Source organism: Macrotis lagotis, chromosome 1 (genome assembly GCF_037893015.1).
Source record: "Macrotis lagotis isolate mMagLag1 chromosome 1, bilby.v1.9.chrom.fasta, whole genome shotgun sequence".
Lineage (NCBI taxonomy): Eukaryota > Metazoa > Chordata > Mammalia > Peramelemorphia > Peramelidae > Macrotis > Macrotis lagotis.
In genome coordinates, this window is record NC_133658.1 from 131584246 (window position 1) to 131605981 (window position 21736).

Below are 21736 nucleotides of genomic sequence, written 5' to 3' on the forward strand. Positions count from 1 at the left end.
TCATTATTTAAATTTTACAAGTAATTTACAAATGACGCAGTTTTTAACAAATTCACACCTTGGGATGTCTTGCAGTTTTGAGAAGATGATCAGTGGCATGTACATGGGAGAACTTGTCAGACTCATCCTGGTGAAGATGGCAAAAGAGGAAATGCTCTTTGGTGGGAATCTGAGTCCTGAACTCCTCACCACGGGACGCTTTGAGACCAAAGATGTCTCTGATATTGAAGGGTAAGTTTCCCTCACTCTGCATTCCATTTCTCTTCTGCCTTTGTGGGTAACTTCTTATCCTTTGGTAGGCAGCTGTAGAGTGAGAACACATAACAGAGTGCTGTTCAAATAAGTTAATACAGAGCCTTACTGCTGCTGTTATTTCTCATCTGTAGTTGAAGGAAAAAAAAATATCACTACTATTCTCTGGGTTTTAGATATTCTACTGAGTAGTCTAAATCCAAGAATTTCTATCCTAGCAAAAGCTATGTTCAAACAGACAAACTTTCTCTATTCCAGGATGGTCTGGAATAACATATAGGGATCTAGAACAAGAAAATATTGTAATGTGTTAAAATAGTTTAGGGTTCACATTCCAGAATATCCTATAATAACTCAGTTCACTTATAATTTGGGATTCCACATTTCAGTCACTAATTCCTTCATTTAGCACTCCTCCCCTGAAAAGATTGAAAGCAAAGGCTCTCTTCCCTGCTATCCTTCTGGGTAATAGACATAGGCATTTCCCTTGGTTGGGTCATTGCCCAGTAGGGGACAAGATAAGAAGTTAAGTTTGGTGTTTACTCTCAATTCAATGAACTAATCCTTGATTTAAGAAGGCAGCTTTAGGTTTAATTTAAACCCACTTTCCCAAAGGGAAAAAAATCTGGAAAGGACTTTAGACATGAGAAATACTTATTTCTTAATATTTTCAGTTGAACTAAAAAGTAGGTTTTTAATTTGCATCCATACTGTCAAGAGTAGAACCGGGCCAAATTTGAAGCTCTCACTTTTCCATACATGGTTATAGAATTTTTCCTGGAAATTTTAGATTCTCTGGTGCTTGATTCTGGCTCCTCATTCTCTAAGGCTATATCATTGGTTCAAGGTCTGACAGTTTATCACAAGCTGGTGATTCAAGTATGAATCTTACTGTATTAAATAGGAGCCCCCAAGATTATTTCTGTCTACTTGGCTAATTTTTTATGAGGGTATGGGGAACTTGGAGTAGTTAGTAACTGTGGGACTTTTGCCAAGTCCTTTGACTTCTCTGGGCCTCAGTTTCTTCATCTGTCCCATGAAAGAGTTGGCCTAGATGACTTTTAAGATCCTTTGCAGCTTTAAATCTGTGTTCCTGTGATTCTCAATCTCTTACTGGCTACCACTTGCTTCAGTCCCTCTCACATATATCCTGAGACATGACAGCCCCTTTGCTTCCATGCCTTTTCATCTCTACAGGGAAAAAGATGGCATCAAGAAAGCCCTTGAGGTTTTGACCAGGCTAGGTCTGCAGCCATCCCAGGAAGACTGTGTGGCTACACATCGCATCTGTCAGATCGTATCCACCCGCTCAGCCAACCTATGTGCAGCCACACTGGCTGCTGTCCTTCGACGCCTCAAAGAGAATAAGGGTGATGACCGGCTTCGTTCCACCATTGGAGTTGATGGCTCCGTCTACAAGAAGCATCCACAGTAAGTCCACTTGGGGGGCGAAAAATTCCTTAGGGTTGCTTTGCTTGTCTTGGGCATTTAAAAATGCAAAAGCCATTCTTGGCTGGGGTCATACAGAACCAGGCAGTGCCTGGATTCAGACCTTGGTTAGCCAGTCCCAAAGTTAGCCCAGCCCCCACACTAAAGAGTCAAAAAATTCCCAAACATTTGCTGTAATAGAAAAGCAACAAAACTGGATTCCAAATCAGTAGCATAAGTTTCTTCTTAAGAGTTTCTTCTGTAAAATACAGGGGTTGGCTTAGATGACCTCTTAAGACTCCTCCCAGGTATGATATTGTTATAAGATGAAATCCTGATTCTATGCCTGCTCTTAATTTCTTTCCCTCAGATTTGTTTTGTGACTTTAGAATCTGATGAAGGTATTGCAAAAGTGGTGAAAAGATGTCTCAAAGATTTCTTATAAAAAGTGGTTGTGATAAGAGGGCAGTCCAGGATAGTCAATCTTAGAACTTTATTTAAAGGGCCGTGGTCAATTCTGGCTGCTGCTCCAAGTGCTTTTCTCCATGACCATGAGCATATCATTACCTTTCTTTCAATGAGGACTCTGGACCACATGACCTCTAAGATTCCTTTCCAACCCTAGAATTTTTAAAGGTGGATGTCATGGTGGATTCTCCAAGCATATGAAATAGAATAGATGAATTTTTGTTTACTTATCATTTTTCTAGCTACTGACTCTTGGGTATGTTTTTTTTCTTTTATGCTTTTCTTGGGAAGAAGGGCATGGTACCTGTCTTTGCTGTCTTTGGTACCCATGTTAGGATTTATCATTCACTATTCTAAACTTTCATAGGTTCATTTCTATTGACATGCCAAAAAGATAGATCCCAAATAACTCTGTTTCATATTTTCTTTTGTAGTTTTGCCAAATGTCTTCACAAGACTGTCCGACGTCTGGTGCCAGATTGTGATGTCCGCTTTCTCCGTTCAGAAGATGGTAGTGGCAAGGGGGCTGCCATGGTGACAGCAGTAGCATACCGTCTAGCAGACCAACACCGGGCACGACAGAATACCCTGGAAGCCCTAAAGCTGAGTCATGATCAGCTCATGGAAGTGAAGAAGAGGATGAAAAAGGAGATGGAGTGTGGCTTGGGCAAGGAGACACATGCTGCTGCTTATGTCAAGATGCTGCCAACTTATGTGTGTGCAACACCTGATGGTACAGGTAGGAGACAAGCATTCATTCATTTTTGTTTGTTGGGAATGGCTGGAAAGGATTTGACTGCAGAAATAGATCCTGGGCATTGGGACAGGTATTTCCTCCATCAGTTAGGGACAGTCTCCATTATGCTGCTATATCCACCAGTAGGACATACCTCTAGGCTCCAAAATCTAGATCTAAATGTACTTTCTTCAGAAAGCTAGCTCCATCAAGATCCTAAGACTTATTCTGTAATTCCTTAGTGTCCATGTGTTCATGTATTCTGACAAATTTTTGCCATTGGTTACTTGAGTATTCCAAATCTTTGTAATCTACCCCTGCTCCCATTCTGGGAATGAGCTGGTGATACCTGTGGGACACCTATGGGATTTTTCTGAATCACCTTGAGTATCCATTGATGGTAATTTGACCTGCTCTAACTCCCTTGTAAAGCTGGTGTGAAGATCAAATAGGAAGCCAAAGATTGAAGTACTTTGAAGGGCTCTGCTCTCTATCAAAGAGCCTGCTTTCTCTCCTCCCCCCCCCCCCCCCATTCTTGTCATCAACATTGTATTGTTATTTTCCATTTCAGAGAAAGGTGATTTCCTAGCCTTAGACCTTGGTGGGACAAATTTCCGTGTGCTCTTGGTGCGTGTACGGAATGGGATGAGACGAGGTGTAGAGATGCATAACAAGATCTATGCCATTCCTCAAGAGGTTATGCATGGCACCGGGGATGAGGTAAGAGGACCCCATCCAACTCAAAGGAGGCCCAGGTTAAATCTTAAACTAGCAATCAGTCAGTTATACTTCCCTTCACCTCTAGTACTACTTGGGTCATGTTGTCCCCGGGAAATGGTAGCCCTATAGTTGGACTCCTAGATATTGACTTTCTTCTTGATTTGTCCAGTTGGGGTTGGCTCCCTAAAGTACATGTGAGGCCCCAGGAGACTATATCCCCAGATCTTATATTCTTAGAATGTAGCTAGAAGTTTTTTGTTTTTTGTTTAAATGATCTATATCTCCAAGGCCCAGGAGTCACCAAGTTCCTTAATCTTTGATTTGTGAGATAGAGGGAAAACCACACAAGGACACTGGATTTGAATCTGAACTTTTAGGAATGTGACCATGGGCCAATCACTACAACTCAATAGACTAAACGACTTGAACTATCAGATTTTCAAGATCCCTTCCAACTCTAGATCTCTTAACTGGAAAGAACTTTGGAGATATATGATGCTAACTACAACACTTTCCCAATTACACCTTCCCACATGCGCTTCTCTTTCTCACCTATAGCTCTTTGATCACATTGTCCAATGCATCGCAGACTTCCTGGAATACATGGGAATGAAAGGAGTGTCTCTACCTTTGGGCTTCACCTTCTCTTTCCCCTGCCAACAGAATAGCCTGGATGAGGTAATGTATTCCCAAGTGATTTTTGTGTAACTCATGGAAACTTTGCTTCCTTTATAAAGTTAATTGTGATTCTCTAAAAGAGTTAATATGGAATGTAGCAAAATGAACTCCTGTAGTAGAATGAAACCTGTATTTCAATTTCAACTGCCCCTTCACCTCTCTAACCCTTTATTTCCTCATCTGTAAAATGGAGTTGAAACTTGGGGCTTTGTGCCCCCAGAGTCAGAAAGAGAAGTTCTTTGTGCAAACCTTAAACCCCAGAAGAAATGCAAGTTATTATTACCTGCTAGCTCTTATCATTTCTCTCTGGCATTGAAGATTTCTCTTTGCTTCTATTCTCTGGATTAACGACTTCTTTTTCTGTTGAGTCTCTCTACCCTTTGGATTTTATACCTTTTCATCTGGTTTCACAAGGGAGAATGTCTACATGAGTGTGCTCACATGTACACATATTATAGAATGAGGAAATTGAGGAATTGAGACTCACTTAAACTGTATTTGGGATTTGACTCATATCTTAGAATTGATTTATTTAGATATGCTAAGTTAGATTTGAATTAAATGTTCTAACAGACTACTCCATTAACCATGGTGATAGTTCTGGGCAAACATTAACTGAGTACCATTGATATTATATTATACTGTGGATGGAAATCCATATTCAAAGTGATTCCTTTTCTGAACATCTGATGCCTAGTTGGAGAAGTGAAATTCTCTAGTAGAAAATAAGCTCCCTTGTAAAGCTGGTGTGAAGATCAAATAAGAAGCCAAATCAAATAGTAGGAAGGAGTGATCTTGATTTTTTTGTTTGCTTCTTTTGTATTCTCAGAAGCTAGTACAGTTTCTTGAAAAGGTAAACTATCCATTATACAATTTATTCATGTAAAGACTAAGTGAGAACAAATGTTTTTTGAATTAAATTGAATAAAGGCTGTGACATTTTGGAATAAATGATCTTATGGATACTGATAATGGAGATGAGAAAGTCACTGAATCTGAGAAGATTTTCTTAGGGGAAGGTGCATTGGAAATTAGATTTAGAAACCATGTGGGACTGGGCTGCTGGTCAGGGGAAGGAAATGTCATATATTAAGGAATGGAAATGAAAGCAAATGGTCAAGAGCCCTGGTCAAGTCATTTCCCTTCTATAGGACTTCATTTTTTTCATCTACCAAATGAAGGAGTCAGGTTTCTCTAAAGTCTCTTCTAGGAATTCTATGAGTCAGGGAATTGTCAGCAGATTAATTTAGCTGAGGCTGAATCAAGATACTACCTTTCTCTGGGTCTTGGCACTCAAAAAATGAGGGTAACAGCACTCGATTCATAAACATTTAAGTGTTTACTATGTGCTAGTCACTGCATTAAGGTCTATGCAATACTAAGTACTTATATTATGGAAAGTTTTATTTCCACCCAAACCCTCTACTAGTACTGCCATCTCTATGTAGGGATTCTCTCTCTCTCTCTCTCTCTCTCTCTCTCTCTCTCTCTCTCTCTCTCTCTCTCTCTCGATACTTAATATATTAGAAAAGCATCTACTTAGGGGCAGCTACGTGGCACAGTGGATAGAACACTGGCCTCTGGACTGGAGGACTGGAGTTCAAATCCAGCCTCAGACATTTAATAATTGCCTAGCTGTGGGACCTTGGGAAAGTCACTTAATCCCTTTGCCTTAAATAAATAAAATTAAAAAAAAAAGAAAAGCATCTACTTGAGACCCCACAGAAAATACCTGACTAACCAAGAAAGCAGGAGAAAAAAGTAGAGGAAAGGAGAGAAAGATGCTTAGAAGGTGTAGTAATATTCTTGAAATAATAAAGAAGAGATAAAAAATAAAAAGTAGGAAGTGAAGATTTTGTATAATCTGAGTTTAGATTTCATTTGATAATCCAATTTTTAAAAAATTGCTACACACTTAGATTAATAAGCCTAAAGATGTCCTGTCTTCTGGTCCTTCTTGCTTTTTGGTAATAATACTTTTTCTCAGCTACACCTGAAACTGAGCTTCTCTGAAACTCCCAAAGCTTCCCTGTGAAGGAAGCTAGATTTGGTTGGCTTTTTGCCCTAAACTCGTGGGTGGCCTTGGGGAAAGCTCTGAGTTCATTCTCTATCCTCCCTGTTCCCCCAACCCTTTGTTAAAGCAAGCAAGGAAACTCCCTAGTAAGAGAGGGTTGGGCTGTTTGCATTAATTGAGGTTTGTAAAGGGCCTTGACATCCGGAGAAGAAAGACTTTAATTATCATCTATTGGTCCCTACTCTTGCTCTCTTCACATCTCTCCCTAGAGAAGTCTTGTTCTTTTGGCTTAGATTCAACTGTCTGTGAAACTCCCCCGCCTCCAAATGAATCATTTGTGCCCTGGGGTCCCTCATCTTAAATATACAGAAGCAAACCAAGTAGCCCCCCCCCCCCCCCCATCCCTTTATTAGGCCACATGCAAGGCCATTCTTGGACCTAGCTTGCTTTCTGGCCTTTTTTCTTTCAAATCCTCTGTCTGCTCAGAATTTTTGATTTTTGATGTCATGACAAACATTTTCATCAGTCTTTGGAGGTTTCAAAGTCTTTTCTGTGACCATGGCAGACTTAGGGACATGGCAGGCCGACTGGGATCCATTCAAACTAGCAGGACCTATACTCAGAGCAACTTTGTGGTGAGGTAGCATATTGACAAAATACTTCCTGACAAGCAGTTCCCTTAAGGTTGTGGAATACACATTTAATGAAGTCTTTTTCTACATTGACTGGTTTAATTGAATTCTCCAAATATTGTCTTACCTCCAGATAGGCAATAATTAAATATTTAGCTAATTTGCCTCTGGCTGTAGAGAGTCATATTCCTCACCATAACCCTAGTTATCCAGAGAGGTACAGACCATAGTCTCTCCAGCCCATGCTGGTTACATAAGACACCTCAAGGGGAGGGGTTAGAGAAGCCAAAAGACAGGTATTCCAATGACTTTTCCTCCATGGAAAATTGAATTCTAAATAGACTTAAGAATGAAGTTTGTTTAGAGAGTGAAAAGTAATTCCCAAGGCAGGGCAGCACCAGTAATTAAGGCTGTCTTTGTTCCTACATGTTTTGGCTCTCTAATGACTCTGACTTATTTTATGATACCTCTATTTCCAAAGATCTATGCTATTTTTTTCATGGGTCAGGTGTTCTCTTTAGTGCTGTAGATTGTCTTCTAAGTTTTTTCATGACCTATTGTGGTTGAGTGATGAATCTTCTCATGATAGCCATACACAGCTTTTTGTTTGTTTGTTTTGCCCTCAGCCAGTTCTAAGTCTTCCCAACTCTGTCCTAGTGATACAGTCTTTAGGAACCCAAGCCCCATCCACACCAGAGGGAGACATCAGAGGAAGCAGTTCTCAGTCATCTTTCTGAAGATAAAGCTTAGAAAAGAATCTTGTTCTCTAAATGAACCCTCTCCTCCATCCATCCTTGTAGAGAAGGGATCCCAAAATATTCACTTAGTATGGAGGTTGCTTGAGACAAGAAGTGGAGAGGCAGCCATGGATAGTGGAGAAATGTAATGTACCAAAGCATTCATCTGCGGAACTGGAAGATGAGAAAGCTAATATTTATATAGCTTTTCAAGGTTTGAAAAGTGCTTTACACATTTCATTTAGTCCTTACAGCAATCCTATGAGTTAGGTGCTATTATTATCATTTTGTATTTGAGGAAACTGAGGCTTCATAGAGGTTAAGAAAATTGCTCAGATATGTAACAGATTTTGAACTTGGATCTCACCTGACTCTAAGTCCCCCTGTCCAGCTACTATGCAGTGGCATTCCTCTGAAAACACTGTTTTATTTTGTTTTTTAATTTGGTTTAGAATAAGTGCCCAAAAGGAAACTCCCTCTCCTAATGTCATATAATTGGTAGTCTTGCAGGGTTGCTCATGGTACTTCGCTATGTGTGTCACTTACCCCTCTTAAGTCACAGAGTCAGTAGTTGCTCATGGTACTTCACTATGTGTGTCACCCCTCTTAAGTCACAGAGTCAGTATGTGTTTAGAAAGAGCTAGGTGCTGTATTCATTACTGAGAATGCAAAAACCAATGGGAATGCAGGCCCAGACCTCAAAAGTTTTTGTCCTTTTGAGTAGGGGAATCTTGTAGAGAAAATCCAAAGGGTCTTAATTAAAATCTAGAGAGGAATGAAGCCATGGTGTTGATCAAAGCATCCTCCTTAAATTAGAAGGAAGAGGCTGCAGGGTGGAGGGGATTTCTGATATAGTCCTGGGTAAAGAGGTTTCTGGAGTAGTAGAGAAATTCTAGGAGACAATTGAATAATATGTCAGAACTGATCAGAACCTAGGTCTTCCTGACTTGAATAGTCCAGTTTGTTATACTAGGCTACCTCTGCTAAAGCTCCATTTAAGATATTTAATCATTGCACACATTGAGTAGGACTCAGTCTTTGTCTTCTGAGGTACACTGTTCCCTCATCCTCTCCCCTTACCTGCTTCTGACAAGTCAAGGAGAATATCATTGATAAAGATTTGATAGTAGGAAGGGTTCCATTTGATCACAAACTGAAACACTGCTTTTGAATCTCCTAAGAAAGAGAGATGTCAGAAAACATGAGGATTAGAGAATAAACAATATAGTTCATCAAATAGCTTTAAAATTGCTTCTTGATTGTCCTATCTTAAAGGATTAAAAAAATAGTTATATAAGTAGAAACTTTTGGAAGGTCTTATTTGAAATTGAACCTAAATTGAAACTTTGATTTCAAGTAAAGTTAGATGAATAGATGATAATAAATAATGGGTTGTAAATGGAAATGAAACTATTTGGGACACATCTTCAACGTAGGAGGTTGTGAACAAGAAGACAGGAACAAGAAGTTTTGTATGCTTATCAGAAAGATAATCTTAACCTGGATAGCCCTGGGTCTTTCTTATTAAATAAGGCTATTCTCCTATTTTTATTCATATTTCAATGATGTTTCTTTATTTTTTTTTTTATTTCTTTAGAGCATTCTCCTGAAATGGACAAAGGGCTTCAAAGCAACTGGTTGTGAGGGAGAGGATGTGGTCAGCCTACTGAAGGATGCTATTCATCGTCGAGAGGTAGGAATGGGATCTTCAGTGGATATGCACCATGCCCACACACTCACCCACATGCATGCAAGCATGGACGTGGGCATTACACTATATGATCATATTTATACCATAATTCTCAAGAAATTTTCTTGTAAAAATCAGTGAAGAAAGAGATATCTCACATAAAAAGAATGTAGGTTCATGAATGTGCATTTCTCTTGTCAGCTAATTGCATGCACATGCTACCTTTGAATAGTTTCACAGTCTTTATGTGGATGACTTTGTGTCCAGGTGCAGCTGAGTTAGGAGGGCTTGGTTTAAGCACTTGACTGTGCTTAACTGAAAAAGTAGGGTTTGGGAAAGAATGCTGCTACCCAAAGAGGCTAAAGATTTGGGGAGGTAAATTATATCATACAGTCATTTAGTTACATTTACCTGATTGTTTTCCTTTCCAGACTCCATGGCTTTACTCATTCTCCATTCCAGCCACTGATCCCTTATTTCTGTATTAGTCTAAATAGGTTTTGAAGTTCTGAGAACTCTGACTAATGTTTCAGCTGGCTCAGTTAATACTTGATGGTGTTACCTTGAGAAATTGATTTGGACCTTTCCCCTCTTTTCTCTCAGAATGGGGATCTCCCTTAACAACAGGAATTGGCCCAGTTACTATATGTTGACCATCCCTGGGTAATACGACAAATTATATGATTCCCATGGCAACAAATAATTTCTTGTTATTAAACTTAATGACTTTAAATATGATAAGGAAGTACTCAACCTTCACATTCCTCCTTCCTATCTGCATTTTTGAAAAGAAATAATAATGATAGTTTAAAACATCATGGATATAAGATATATAAATAGAAAAAGTAGCTTCAGTTCACTTGTCACCTCAAAAATAACTACCCCTATTGTTTAGCATGGATGTGGAACATTGATTGCCTATAATGTTGATTGGTTGATATGTTGATTGATTTTGATGACTATTATTTTTTTTTAAAGCTTTTTGCAAGGCAAATGGGGTTAAGTGGGTTGCCCAAGGCCACACAGCTAGGTAATTATTAAGTGTCTGAGGTCAGATTTGAACCCAGGTATTCCTGACTCCAGGGCCGGTGCTCTATCTACTGTACCACCTAGCCGCCCCATCTTTTTTTTTTTTAACAGAAAATTCTTCCTTATGAGTAATAACTTTTCTGGGTAGGATTGAGAAATTTGGACAATAATACAACAAATGATGTCAGAAAAAGAGATATTAAAAACAAACAATTCACACAAATGTGTTTTTACACATTCAAGTTTCTATTCTGATTTTTTAAAAACGATGTTCTTAACTTAGTCCAGATTATACCACATTTCCAGATGTGGTATAAGAAAGCTTGGCTAATAATATGTAGTCTGTGCATATAAGGGAATCATGTGCATATAAGGGAATCAATATACTGTTCTTCCTGACTGAGAAATATAGAAAATGATTGTAGCCATTGTGTGTGTCATTCTCATGGTTTGGCTTACTTCATCCTGCATCAATTCATCATCTTCACACATTTCTCTGGATCCCTAATTGTAATTTCTTACTTCATGATAGTTTTCCACATATTTTATCCATACATTTTGGTTTGACCATTCCTCAGCCAATGGGCACCAGAAGATCTGCCAAGATGATTTCTACTTATAGGGGATTTTGCTTAATTTGCTTTGGGCATTTCTATTTTGTGCAGGCCTGTTTCCATCCTTTCTAGAGCTTTTTATCCTGTTATACTTACTTTGCTGAATAGATTTTGGTGTTTGTTGTTTTTATGTTCTTGATTCTAGGAAAGTCCAGCTCTACAAGAAGAAACATTCCAGTTGTACATATTTTCCTATCTTGGTTTTCTTAGCATTTTTTCATTAGGTAGCTGAGAAGCATCTGTCCCTGAGATTTAACTCTTTAAAGTCATTAACCAACTCAAGTAACTGGAAACCCTTACCTGCCTTTTTTCCTCCAAAGAATTCTATGCAGCAAGCAAGGGGTGGGGTGGGAAAGGGAGAACACTGAAGGCTGTTAGCACTTGGCATCAGTCTCTGTGTCATATCTTCAGAAGAAATCTATCAAATTGGTCCTGAGCACCTTTATGTGCTAGATATTGTGAGAGACCAGAAATATATGAGAACTATCATCTAGTAATAAGAATCATGGGAGACTTAACAACTGTGGTGTCATACCTATCATTTGTGTGAAACATAGTGTATGGTAGTAGGAAGAATACCAGACTTGTTGGCAGGAGAAACTTGCACTTTGACCTTCTCTTGGACACTCAGTATCAATTAACTTCTGAACCACAGTCCACCACTTGGCTAATATGGGAATAAAGATACTCAAGGTACTTACTTTACAGGAATGTTATTCATCAATGGGTATTTTAAGTATCAACTCTGTCATTCCCTGGTGCTAGACTCTGGAAATGGATACAAAAACAAAAAAGAAATAATCCTAGACCTCAAGCTTCTAGTCCATTGGGGAAAATACTTTATATGATATATGTGTAACATGTGAGAATCAAATAAAATTGCATGTAAGCACTTTGCAGATCATAAAGTATTCTTTAAAAAGTGTCCCCAAAAGTTCAGTGTAATTTTAAGCTATTAAGAACTAAAACTGCATTAAAGGAAATATTCTGGGGACACCTTGTATATATTAATGTCATCTTTTTTTTAATGGGGCAGCTGGGTAGCTCAGTGAATAGAGCACTGGGCTTTCAGTCAGGAAGAGTCATGTTCATGAGCTTAAATCTGAACACAGACAACTAACTGTGACCTTGGGTAATTCACTTTACCTTGTTTGTCCCAGTTTCCTCATCTATGAGATGATCTGGGGAAGGAAATGGCAAACTATTCCCATAACTTAACCAAGAAAGCCTCAAAATGATGTCTCAGTGAGTTGGGCATAACTGAAACTACTGAACAACAAAATTTTTTATTATTACTGTTGCCATTATACCACAGCAGTTTCTGTCCTTAAGACATACTCACATTGCAATGATGAGACAGAAGTAATGAAGTATGTGTATACTATGTATTCCAGGGAGTGTTTGGGGAAGAGAAACGGGACTATAACTTATCCTTGTTGGGACTAGAATTTAGACAGAAAACAGGTAACAGAATAGGATGACATTCCAAGATTGGGGGGGTGGGATCAAAGAAACTTGGACTGAATTGTAATCCTGCCACTTGGTTAACTATAGGCATAGCACCCTCTCCAAGTTGACATTTCAGTTATTTTATCTATAAAATGAAGGCTTGGATGATGATTATTCCTATCTAGTGCTTTAAGGTTTGCAAAATTGCTTACATGTATTACCTCATTTAAAATAATACTAGCTAATGTCTTAGCTCTTATTTAGTTCTATGTTCTAAGATCCTTTATAGCTCTGACATTTCTATTTTTCAAGATCCCTTTTGATTTTCCCATTTCATATTCTATCTCCTAGGGCCATTATAAATTTCCATATTAAATATTACACATTTTAAGGTATAGTCTAGCTTTAATGTTCTATTTTTTAAGGTCCTATCCAGAATTGACATTCTTCATTTTATAACCTAATATCTCTTTCAGTTTTTTAATTTTATATTCTGTGTATGAGCATAAACTTCCTTTTATGGTGGCATGCAGAAAATCAGAAAGGTAGTAAGAATAACTTGATTATAATGATGCTGGGAAATAGTAGTACATAAAGTCATAGCTAGTACGAGGCCTCAGTACTGACATCCTTAGTGGTGGAAATTTGGGCATATTTCAAAAGAGAGCAATATAGGTAAAAAAGATCACCTGAACATTTTTTGGAAAGTAAACTTTATATCAGACCCTTTGGGATTAAGCATCATCTCATTTTGCTTCTGCAGGAATTTGATCTGGATGTTGTTGCTGTTGTGAATGACACTGTGGGAACTATGATGACTTGTGGCTATGAAGACCCTCATTGTGAAGTAGGACTCATAGTTGGTAAGATTCCAAAGTATTTAGTCCCTTTCTGTGGAGGGATGTGCAGACCTGGGTGGGGAAGGCCAAGGAAAGAGGTCAGACGCCTTTCTGTTTTCACTCCTTTGCAGGTACTGGTAGTAATGCCTGTTACATGGAGGAGATGCGCAATGTGGAACTGGTGGAAGGAGATGAGGGGCGAATGTGTGTTAACATGGAATGGGGTGCCTTTGGGGATAATGGCTGCCTGGATGACATCCGAACTGAGTTTGACTTGGCTGTAGATGAACTTTCACTCAACCCAGGAAAACAGAGGTAAAAGGAGTTTAGGTGGCTGCCTGATTTTGGTGATCTTTTTAATGATGGTGTCCATGGGGAAGTAGCTCATCTTAGTTCTAAATAATTTGACTCAACAGTGAAATTTTGAGGAATAAGGGTGAATGATAAAAGCCAAAAGGAGTTCAGGACACATTTCTTGAAGTACTCTGCTAGATACCAGGGACACAACAATAAGCAATAATATGGAACCTGTCATCAAAATGCTTAGAAATATATGTGGGGAAACCAGGTCACTTTCTTAGGTTGAGCATCCAGAATGGCTCTTAGGTTCTGTGTATGTGGTAATAATAATTTTGAAGAGAAGTCCTGGTGGCTATGATCCTGGGAAGAAGCTAGGCCATAAAATGGGGCAGTTGGTGGGAACCAGATCAAAATCCTCTTTTACCCTAGGAATTAGCAGGCTTATTAGCTACTCAGCCATATGTTGTGACTGACCATCCATCTCTATACTACTGAACTACCCTACTTCCCAATGAAGACTCCACCATAGTTTTTTGGAAAATGATCCTGAACTTCTCAACACCACCATCTCCTTATTTTCCTTCTGAAGGTTTGAAAAGATGATCAGTGGTATGTACCTGGGGGAGATTGTTCGCAACATCCTTATCAACTTTACCAAACGTGGGCTGCTCTTCCGTGGACGGATCTCAGAACGACTGAAGACAAGGGGCATATTTGAAACCAAATTCTTGTCTCAGATTGAAAGGTGAGAGTGTATCCATTTTCTTGCCCGAAGGACAGTTGTTCTGCTAATTACTTACAAAAGAAACCAAATCAGGAATAATTAACACATTGTGTGCAGAGAACTCTTCTAGAATTCAAAGTAGATAAACCAAGATTTAACTTTATTTGCTTGTGTTTGATACAATACAATTTTATTAACTATTTTCTTCTATTAACTACTTTCTGGAGACACAAAGGAATCTGCATTCCACCAGGAGGGAGGCAGAACTAAGACTTTAGGAGGAATAAAGGAAGATTTCATAGGACATGTGACCTATGAGCTGAAGGAGAGGAAGGATTCTGAGTAGAATGCATTCTAGCTATGAGAGACCAGATTCTGCAAAAACAAATTGAGGGGAGACAGATTTCCATTTGGGAACATCTAGTTAGAGTGAAACACAATGTATAAAGGGAACTGATAGAAGATATAACTGGAATAAGCTAGTTTGGAGGCAGTTTGTGCACGGGGGGCGGGGCATGAATTTTGCTTTAACCGAGAAGTGATAGGGAGCTGTTGAAGATTTTTGAGCAGTTGAATGAGCAGTCTATTTGTGGCTTAATAAAGTGAGTACCTCACTTGCAAGAATTTTTATAGGTCATCTAAACACAGATGTTCCCATTCGTTTTTTGCATTTTTTAGAGTTTTTTTTTACAAGACAAATGGCGTTAAGTGACTTGCCCAAGGCCACACAGCTAGATAATTATTAATTGTCTGAGGCTGGATTTAAACTCAGGTACTCCTGACTCCAGGGCTGGTGCTCTATCTACTACACCACCTACCCGCCCCTAAACACAGATACTCCAACTATGAATTGGCCTTATAGCTAAGAGACAAAAATAATGTGATTTTTACTTTTATTGATGTTGTTCTGACTGTGGGCTAGCCAGAGTGACACCCCTGAATTTCAACCTTGCATGTCAGACCCAGAAAATAGATCTTTTGTGGTTTAAATTATATAAGAATGAGGAAGACAACAAAAGATCTATTTTCATACTGTATAATGATTTAGAGTCTGCAAGTTGCGTTTTTGTATCTTTAAGTCTCAAAGTAACCCTGTGAAGGTAGGAGATACAGATAATATTCCTGTTTTATAAATTATGAAATTGAGGTTCAGAGAGAGTCTAAGTTTCCTTGGTCACACAGCTAGTAAATGTCATAGAAGTTGGATTTCAATTGAGCTTTTCTTGTCTACAGGTCTAGCAGTTCAGGCATTAGACTTGAATTGGCAGTTTTCTTTTTTAGTTTTGCAAATAATAATTGTCACAGCACAGCAAAATTTCATTTATTGAGAAGAATTTGTCAATTATCATTTAGAAAATACTTTAAAAATAAGATTTATTGATGACTAACACAGTAAAGTGAAAATCTTCTTGATTTTGAGAATCAGGAAATTTGGATTTTGTTCATCAAACTCTATCATTCACAAGTTATCTGACCCTAGGGAAGCCAGTAGGTAAATCATGTACTTTTTCTTGGCCTAAGAAAGACCTTGGTTTTTCTTGTCTAAAAAATTGGAAGGAATGATTTCTTTAAAAGTTAGAACTTTGAGAGAGGGAACTTGTCTTAATATATTATGTCATAGATATGCAAATCATTCTAAGAAAAAAGATCTTTTCCCCTTGAATTTTCATGAACTTCGTTTTTAACTTAAAAATAGCCTGTATTTTTATAGTGACTGCCTGAAACTTGGGTCCTTTAAGAAGGACTCTGGTCCTTTATTTTTACAAAAAGGATAATAAGCATGAAGAGATTATACGACTTGCTCAGGTCTTAAAACATGAAAAGAAAGGAGCCACTATTAAAAATTGTAGCTAACATGTATTAGCCCTGATAATTTTGCTAAGCTTTTCAGATTAGAGAGCTAGATCTAGAAATGGATCTGAGTAGACATCTAGTACAATTGCTTCATTTTATAGATGGATAAATTGAGACTTTTTGGTTAAGTGACTTGCCTGAGGTCATACAGGTAGTGAGGATGAGAGAGAAGATTTAGATGTATAGCACAATGTGCTATTTCATATGATAGGAACCACTGAATAGAGAACATTGAAAAGTGAGGGCATACACTTCTGGATCTGTGACCCCGGACAAGTCATGGCTAACTTCTGTTTGTATCAGTTTCCTCATCTGTAAAATGGGGGAAAGCTCCCCAATTGCTATGAGGAACAAATAAGTTAAAATGTTGACTAATAGCTGCTATTATTGTTAACTTGATTATGGATTAAAATTCATCTGTTTTAACTTTCTTGTCCTATCCCTAGTGATTGTCTGGCCTTGCTTCAAGTCCGCACCATCCTGCGACACTTGGGACTGGAGAGCACCTGTGATGATAGTATCATTGTCAAAGAGGTCTGTACTGTTGTGGCGAGAAGGGCTGCCCAGCTTTGTGGTGCAGGCATGGCAGCTGTAGTGGACAAAATCCGTGAGAATCGCCAATTGGATTCACTCAAAATCACCGTGGGTGTCGATGGGACCCTTTACAAGCTACACCCTCAGTAAGTTCCTCTCCTTACCCACATCTCCTCTCTTCCCTTCTCTCTTGCTCTTTCATTTCATCTCACTCTTCTATCTCTGAGACTAAAGTTTTTATTTGTTTGATGTTTGGAACCATTGGTCAGCAAATTGTACATATCCCACAATCAACACGGACAGATAACTGCACTGTCAGGCATTTGTTTAGTTAGTACCTAACTAAAGAGAGCCTACATACTAATGGGAAAGACCATGCATATTATGTAGCTGCAGTTCCAAATACTCATAGAATCCTGATGGTCGCCAAACCATGATTGTTCACTCTTGCTTGTGAACCCTCCCTTTCCTCCTTTATATACTTCCCCTTTGTTCCTTGAGGGGGTCAGACAGTTACCTGACTCATTCCATTTCCCATTCTGCCGATGGTGGCACCATGCATGTCTGGCTTTCCTCCATTCTCTGAGGACATCCTACATATAATTACAGTGATACCCTTCTTCTGAATGGGACAGACACCTTTATGCTGCAGACAAAGCTGAAGAAGCTTCCCCTTGGTTACAAGGTAGAATTAAGTGTTATGTAGTTTCACCTCTGTTAGACCTTCATTCTAGTCCATGATAGTCCTCTCTTTATGTGTGAACATCTTGCTTATTAGGAATTTCAAAGAATTTGGACTCTGATGCTTTTTGGTCAGTGCATGTTTCATGGGTCATGGCCTGACTAAGATGTTGTTTGGGTGCCTTTTTTTCTTTATAGTTTTGCAAAAATCATGCATGAGACTGTGAAGGAACTGGCTCCAAAATGTGATGTGTCATTCTTGGAGTCTGAGGATGGCAGTGGGAAGGGGGCTGCTCTCATCACTGCTGTGGCCTGCAGGATTCGAGACGCTGGACAGCGATAAACAACTGAGCCCAGGGAAGAAGTGTTTGAGGGCTTTCTTGGCCACTTCCTTCTCCCCCCCCACCTTTTTTTTTTAAGAAGAAAAAATCCTTTGGAAAATTGTAAGTGAACTTTCACCATGCTGAATCTCCATCCCCTTGTGTCAGACAGACTCCCTTGCCTTTTTTTTTAATTTGAAAGGACATCATGATCCTGAGTTTTGTCCTGAGTTCCTGTTCTAGACTTCTGTTGAGTGTCCAGAACCTCAAACCCTCCCAGGCTAAGCCAAAGGTCAAGAGGTTAAATTCACATGTCCAGTCAGTTTTCATCTTTTTCCTTGACAGCCAGTAACCCATTAGTCTTTACTAGCCTCTTCACAATATAGTGATATTGAATAAGATGAATACTAATGCCCTTTTGAGGGTTCTGGGACTCCTCTCCAGTCTACACACAGTGATTTCTGTACGATCTTTTACACCTGCATGTTTGACAGTGCTGTGTCCCCTTTTTAGTGGAGGCTGTTAGCCTCCATAGCCTAGTAATAGCAGGGCTAAGGTGGTAAGCATCCCTGTGGCCCAAGGTGAAGCAGAGCCTTGACAAAGCCCTGGGCATCTTCAGGAAAAAAATGAAGAGGACTGGCTTCGAATTAAGAATGACCTGCCTTGGGAGTGGGGAGGTAGTTGCCTCTCCTGGTTCTGCACACTTAGCCGCCCGCAAGCCATGAGCCTGTTTGCTGGCTTCCTTTTTTCCTTTCTCTAGAAGCAGTAATACTGTATTTTCCAACTATGTTTATAGAACAAAGTTTATTTAAAGTCAGTCTGCACCTTTATCCTGATACTGTAGGTTTTTCATGAGATGTGTGTTGTATTTATATAGTTTCTTGTATGTACATAGTCACAAAAGCTGGCCAGACTGTCCACAGGAATAAAGTTTTATAATTCAAAGACAGAAAGGCAAAGTACTCTTTGGGGATGATTTCTTAATGTGTTATGAAGAGCGACTGTTGAAAGAAGATAGTGACACATGACTATGTCTTAGCTTGTCTCGTCTCCTCCCTCTCTCCTTGGGGCAGTGTGGATGTTTGGGAGGAGCTGGGTGGGGGGTGGGAACATGGGAAGCCACAGTAAGTGGGGAGCCAAGTCATAGCTGTGAAACTTGATCTCAGTGCTTCAGCAATGAATGCTTCAATGGATCTCTCATCTCCCTGCCATGGGTCCTCCCTTAACTGGTACAGCTCACAATCACGTGGGAAGATACAGTCTGCATGTGACATCCAGTGAGAAGAAATCCAGCTATACAACTCTGAGGATCCCATGTCCCATCATTTTCTTGTTTAGTCAGCAGAAGGACATGTCATATATAGATCTTGAGGGGTTCATAGGTTCAGAGGCATGTTTCAGTTTTATAATGTGATCAATCATTGGTCAATAAAAGCAAATTAACCCACACCCAGATCTTTTGGGTAACCTATTTGGCTGTTTGCTACCAGCAGATTGTATTTGGGCTATATTTTGTAAATATGTCACATGAGATGGTCTCTGGCGATGTCTGTACCACTGTATGTAGCCCCCATCAGTCCAGCGTCCATCAGTACTCTTGTATGTTTTTATAAAATCGTTGTTTCAAGCTGCTGGGCACAATGAGGGTGCCAAGAGATGCTGCTCTGAATGCTTTGCATTGCAAGAATACAAATGCAGAAACCCATTTTCGGGGGGAATCTTTGAAATGCTTATTTTTTATATAAGCTGAAATTATATATAAGAGAATGACTTTGAGAAAATGCAACTTAAGTAGAAAAGAGAATCTTAATAGTGTAATTTCAGAAAAAAATAATTTAGTGGAATGTTAGATGATTTTAAATGAATAAAATTTAAATATAGTGGGATGGGTAATAGAATTTAGATCTGGAAGGGAATGTTGGTTTTTAGAAGTTAGAATGCTAGAACTGAAAAATATATTAAATTCATTAAGTGTAAAATGAATTTCCTCCTCCCCCTTATTTTAGAGAAAATAGATCCAATGAGAAGAGGGGAAATGACTTGCCCAAAGTCATGAAACAAATTTAATAGCAGAACCAGGATTAGAAACCAGGTTTACTCACTCCTGGTCTTTGTAGACTGCCTTTCAAGATGAAACCAAGCAGAAAAGTACATATACTGGGGTTGTAGAAAAGCTATTAAAAATAGAAAATATAAATAACTCTTAAAAGCCAGACTGTGTTAAAGTGGCCACATAGCTTTGTTTGACCAGAATGCTCTGGTGACTGGACAGAGATCCCAGAAAAACCAAGTTCAAAAGGAAACTCCATATAATTTTTGACCATGAAGTGGGTATCCTTTGGCTATGTGAGTTGTCTTAGCTAGTCTCAACTAGTTTATTCACAGAACTTCACAGTTCAAGAATTTTATGTCCCTTCCCTCATCCTTGGAAGAAGCCAGGTAAAAGGTATTGTCTTTGGGATTCCCCAAATCACTGTTACACCAGAAGTCCTCACACAAGGGTTTCTTTGGGTCTGTAGGGTCTGTCCCAAAGACTCAGGATTGAGATGACAATGCTCCTCATATCAACAAATCATTTGTTGGAGTACCAAGTATTTGATATAGTGTTGAACTAGCATAGAGACACAAAAGCACTCTTAATACTATCCCTGCCCAGAAAAAAATTGAAAACCATTGACTCTCTCATGGCCACAGCCACCCAGCTGGAGGCAGGAGAGGGACTGACTTCTATTATGTCCCAAACCCAACCTATCTGCTTCTTCTTGTCTGGCCTATTGGGCTCTCCATCATGCATTGGACAGTCATAAATGGGATCATCTAATGCAAAAAAAAAATTGCTTTGCCCTGTTTTATATACAGATCACTCATAAGAGATAGTATTGGTACAAATATCGGCCCACTTTCCCCTTTTAGTGTATAAATATGAATTTGTTTGATTTTAGGGTGTGCCCTGTTTCAGTTTGGGAAAGGACCAGCCTATATTCAAAAACAATATAACTTCTTTTTAGCTTGAGAGCTAGTGACCATTTATAAATTATTGTTTGGTGGACAAAAAACAAAACAAAACACAAACAACTGTCCACTGTGGATTGTCTAAATCAACGTTGAAAAGTGAAATTGTATCCTTAAAAACAAGACCCTTGGAAAGGTGTTCATATTATTTCCTGTTTCCAGTTGACAGCCTGCACTAATAATATGACTTTGAGGACGTGTAGCTATAATGATTTTTGTTTGAATGAAGTACTCTGTGTAACAGATGTGATCCTAAGTCCCTGTCTGTGTTACAGTCTAACCTACGGAAGATGTCTTCTGTAAAATAACTATTTAAAATTACCTGTACAATATAAAATATTCTTAATAAAATTTTGAAAAATTTAAATGTTGTGCTGGTTTATTTGGGGTATTAAAATAAATTATTGGGTGGGAGGGAACAGGGAGAAGTCCTCCTGACAGCCTCAAGAAAATTCAGCACTAATATTTTCCCCCTGGGTCAAGAGCACAAAAATGTGCCCTTGCTGAACTTGTAGGGTAGGTAGTATTCTTTTTTTCTTTTTGGCATTCACTTCCAAAACCTTGAGTTCCACATTCTCTCTCTTCCCCCAACTCACTCTCCCTTTTTGAGAAAGTAAGTTATTTGATATAGTTTAAAAATGTGTAGTCATGAAAAACATTACTATAATAGCCATACTGTAAAAGTAAACATAACCACACCCACACCCCCCACAAAAAAAATAACCTCAAAAGTAGTTTTTTTTAAAAAGTATGTTTCAGTCTATATTCAGATACCATTAGCTCTTTGGGGTTGTATTCTTTTTTGGGGTTGTATTCTTTTTCATAGGCCCTTCAGTTTTCTTGGGTCACAGCATTGCTGAGAAGAGGTAAGTCATTCACAACTAAGCATCCTGCAAATTGCTGTTAATTTTTGTAGACTGTACATTTCCCATTGCATCTCCTCATGTAAGTTCTTTTACGGAGAGCATCCTGTTCATTGTTTCCTAAAAGAAAACAACTACTCAATAAAACAGTCAATGAAATAG

At 38.8% G+C, this 21736-nt stretch overlaps 1 protein-coding gene across 2 annotated transcripts in view; it reads left to right on the forward strand.

Annotated features, from left to right (window-relative positions):
• HK2 (hexokinase 2) overlaps positions 1-20788 on the forward strand; it is a 100665-nt gene extending 79877 nt beyond the window's left edge. For both annotated transcript variants that reach the window (XM_074208451.1, XM_074208445.1), the window contains exons 8-18: positions 76-231; positions 1450-1683; positions 2583-2887; positions 3456-3604; positions 4163-4282; positions 9263-9358; positions 13211-13310; positions 13418-13601; positions 14176-14331; positions 16611-16844; positions 17578-20788. In XM_074208451.1, coding sequence (XP_074064552.1) covers positions 76-231; positions 1450-1683; positions 2583-2887; positions 3456-3604; positions 4163-4282; positions 9263-9358; positions 13211-13310; positions 13418-13601; positions 14176-14331; positions 16611-16844; positions 17578-17722 — 1879 coding nt within the window. In that variant the 3' untranslated portion in view covers positions 17723-20788. The remainder of the gene's footprint in view (positions 1-75; positions 232-1449; positions 1684-2582; positions 2888-3455; positions 3605-4162; positions 4283-9262; positions 9359-13210; positions 13311-13417; positions 13602-14175; positions 14332-16610; positions 16845-17577) is intronic.
• Positions 20789-21736: the final 948 nt, after the last annotated feature.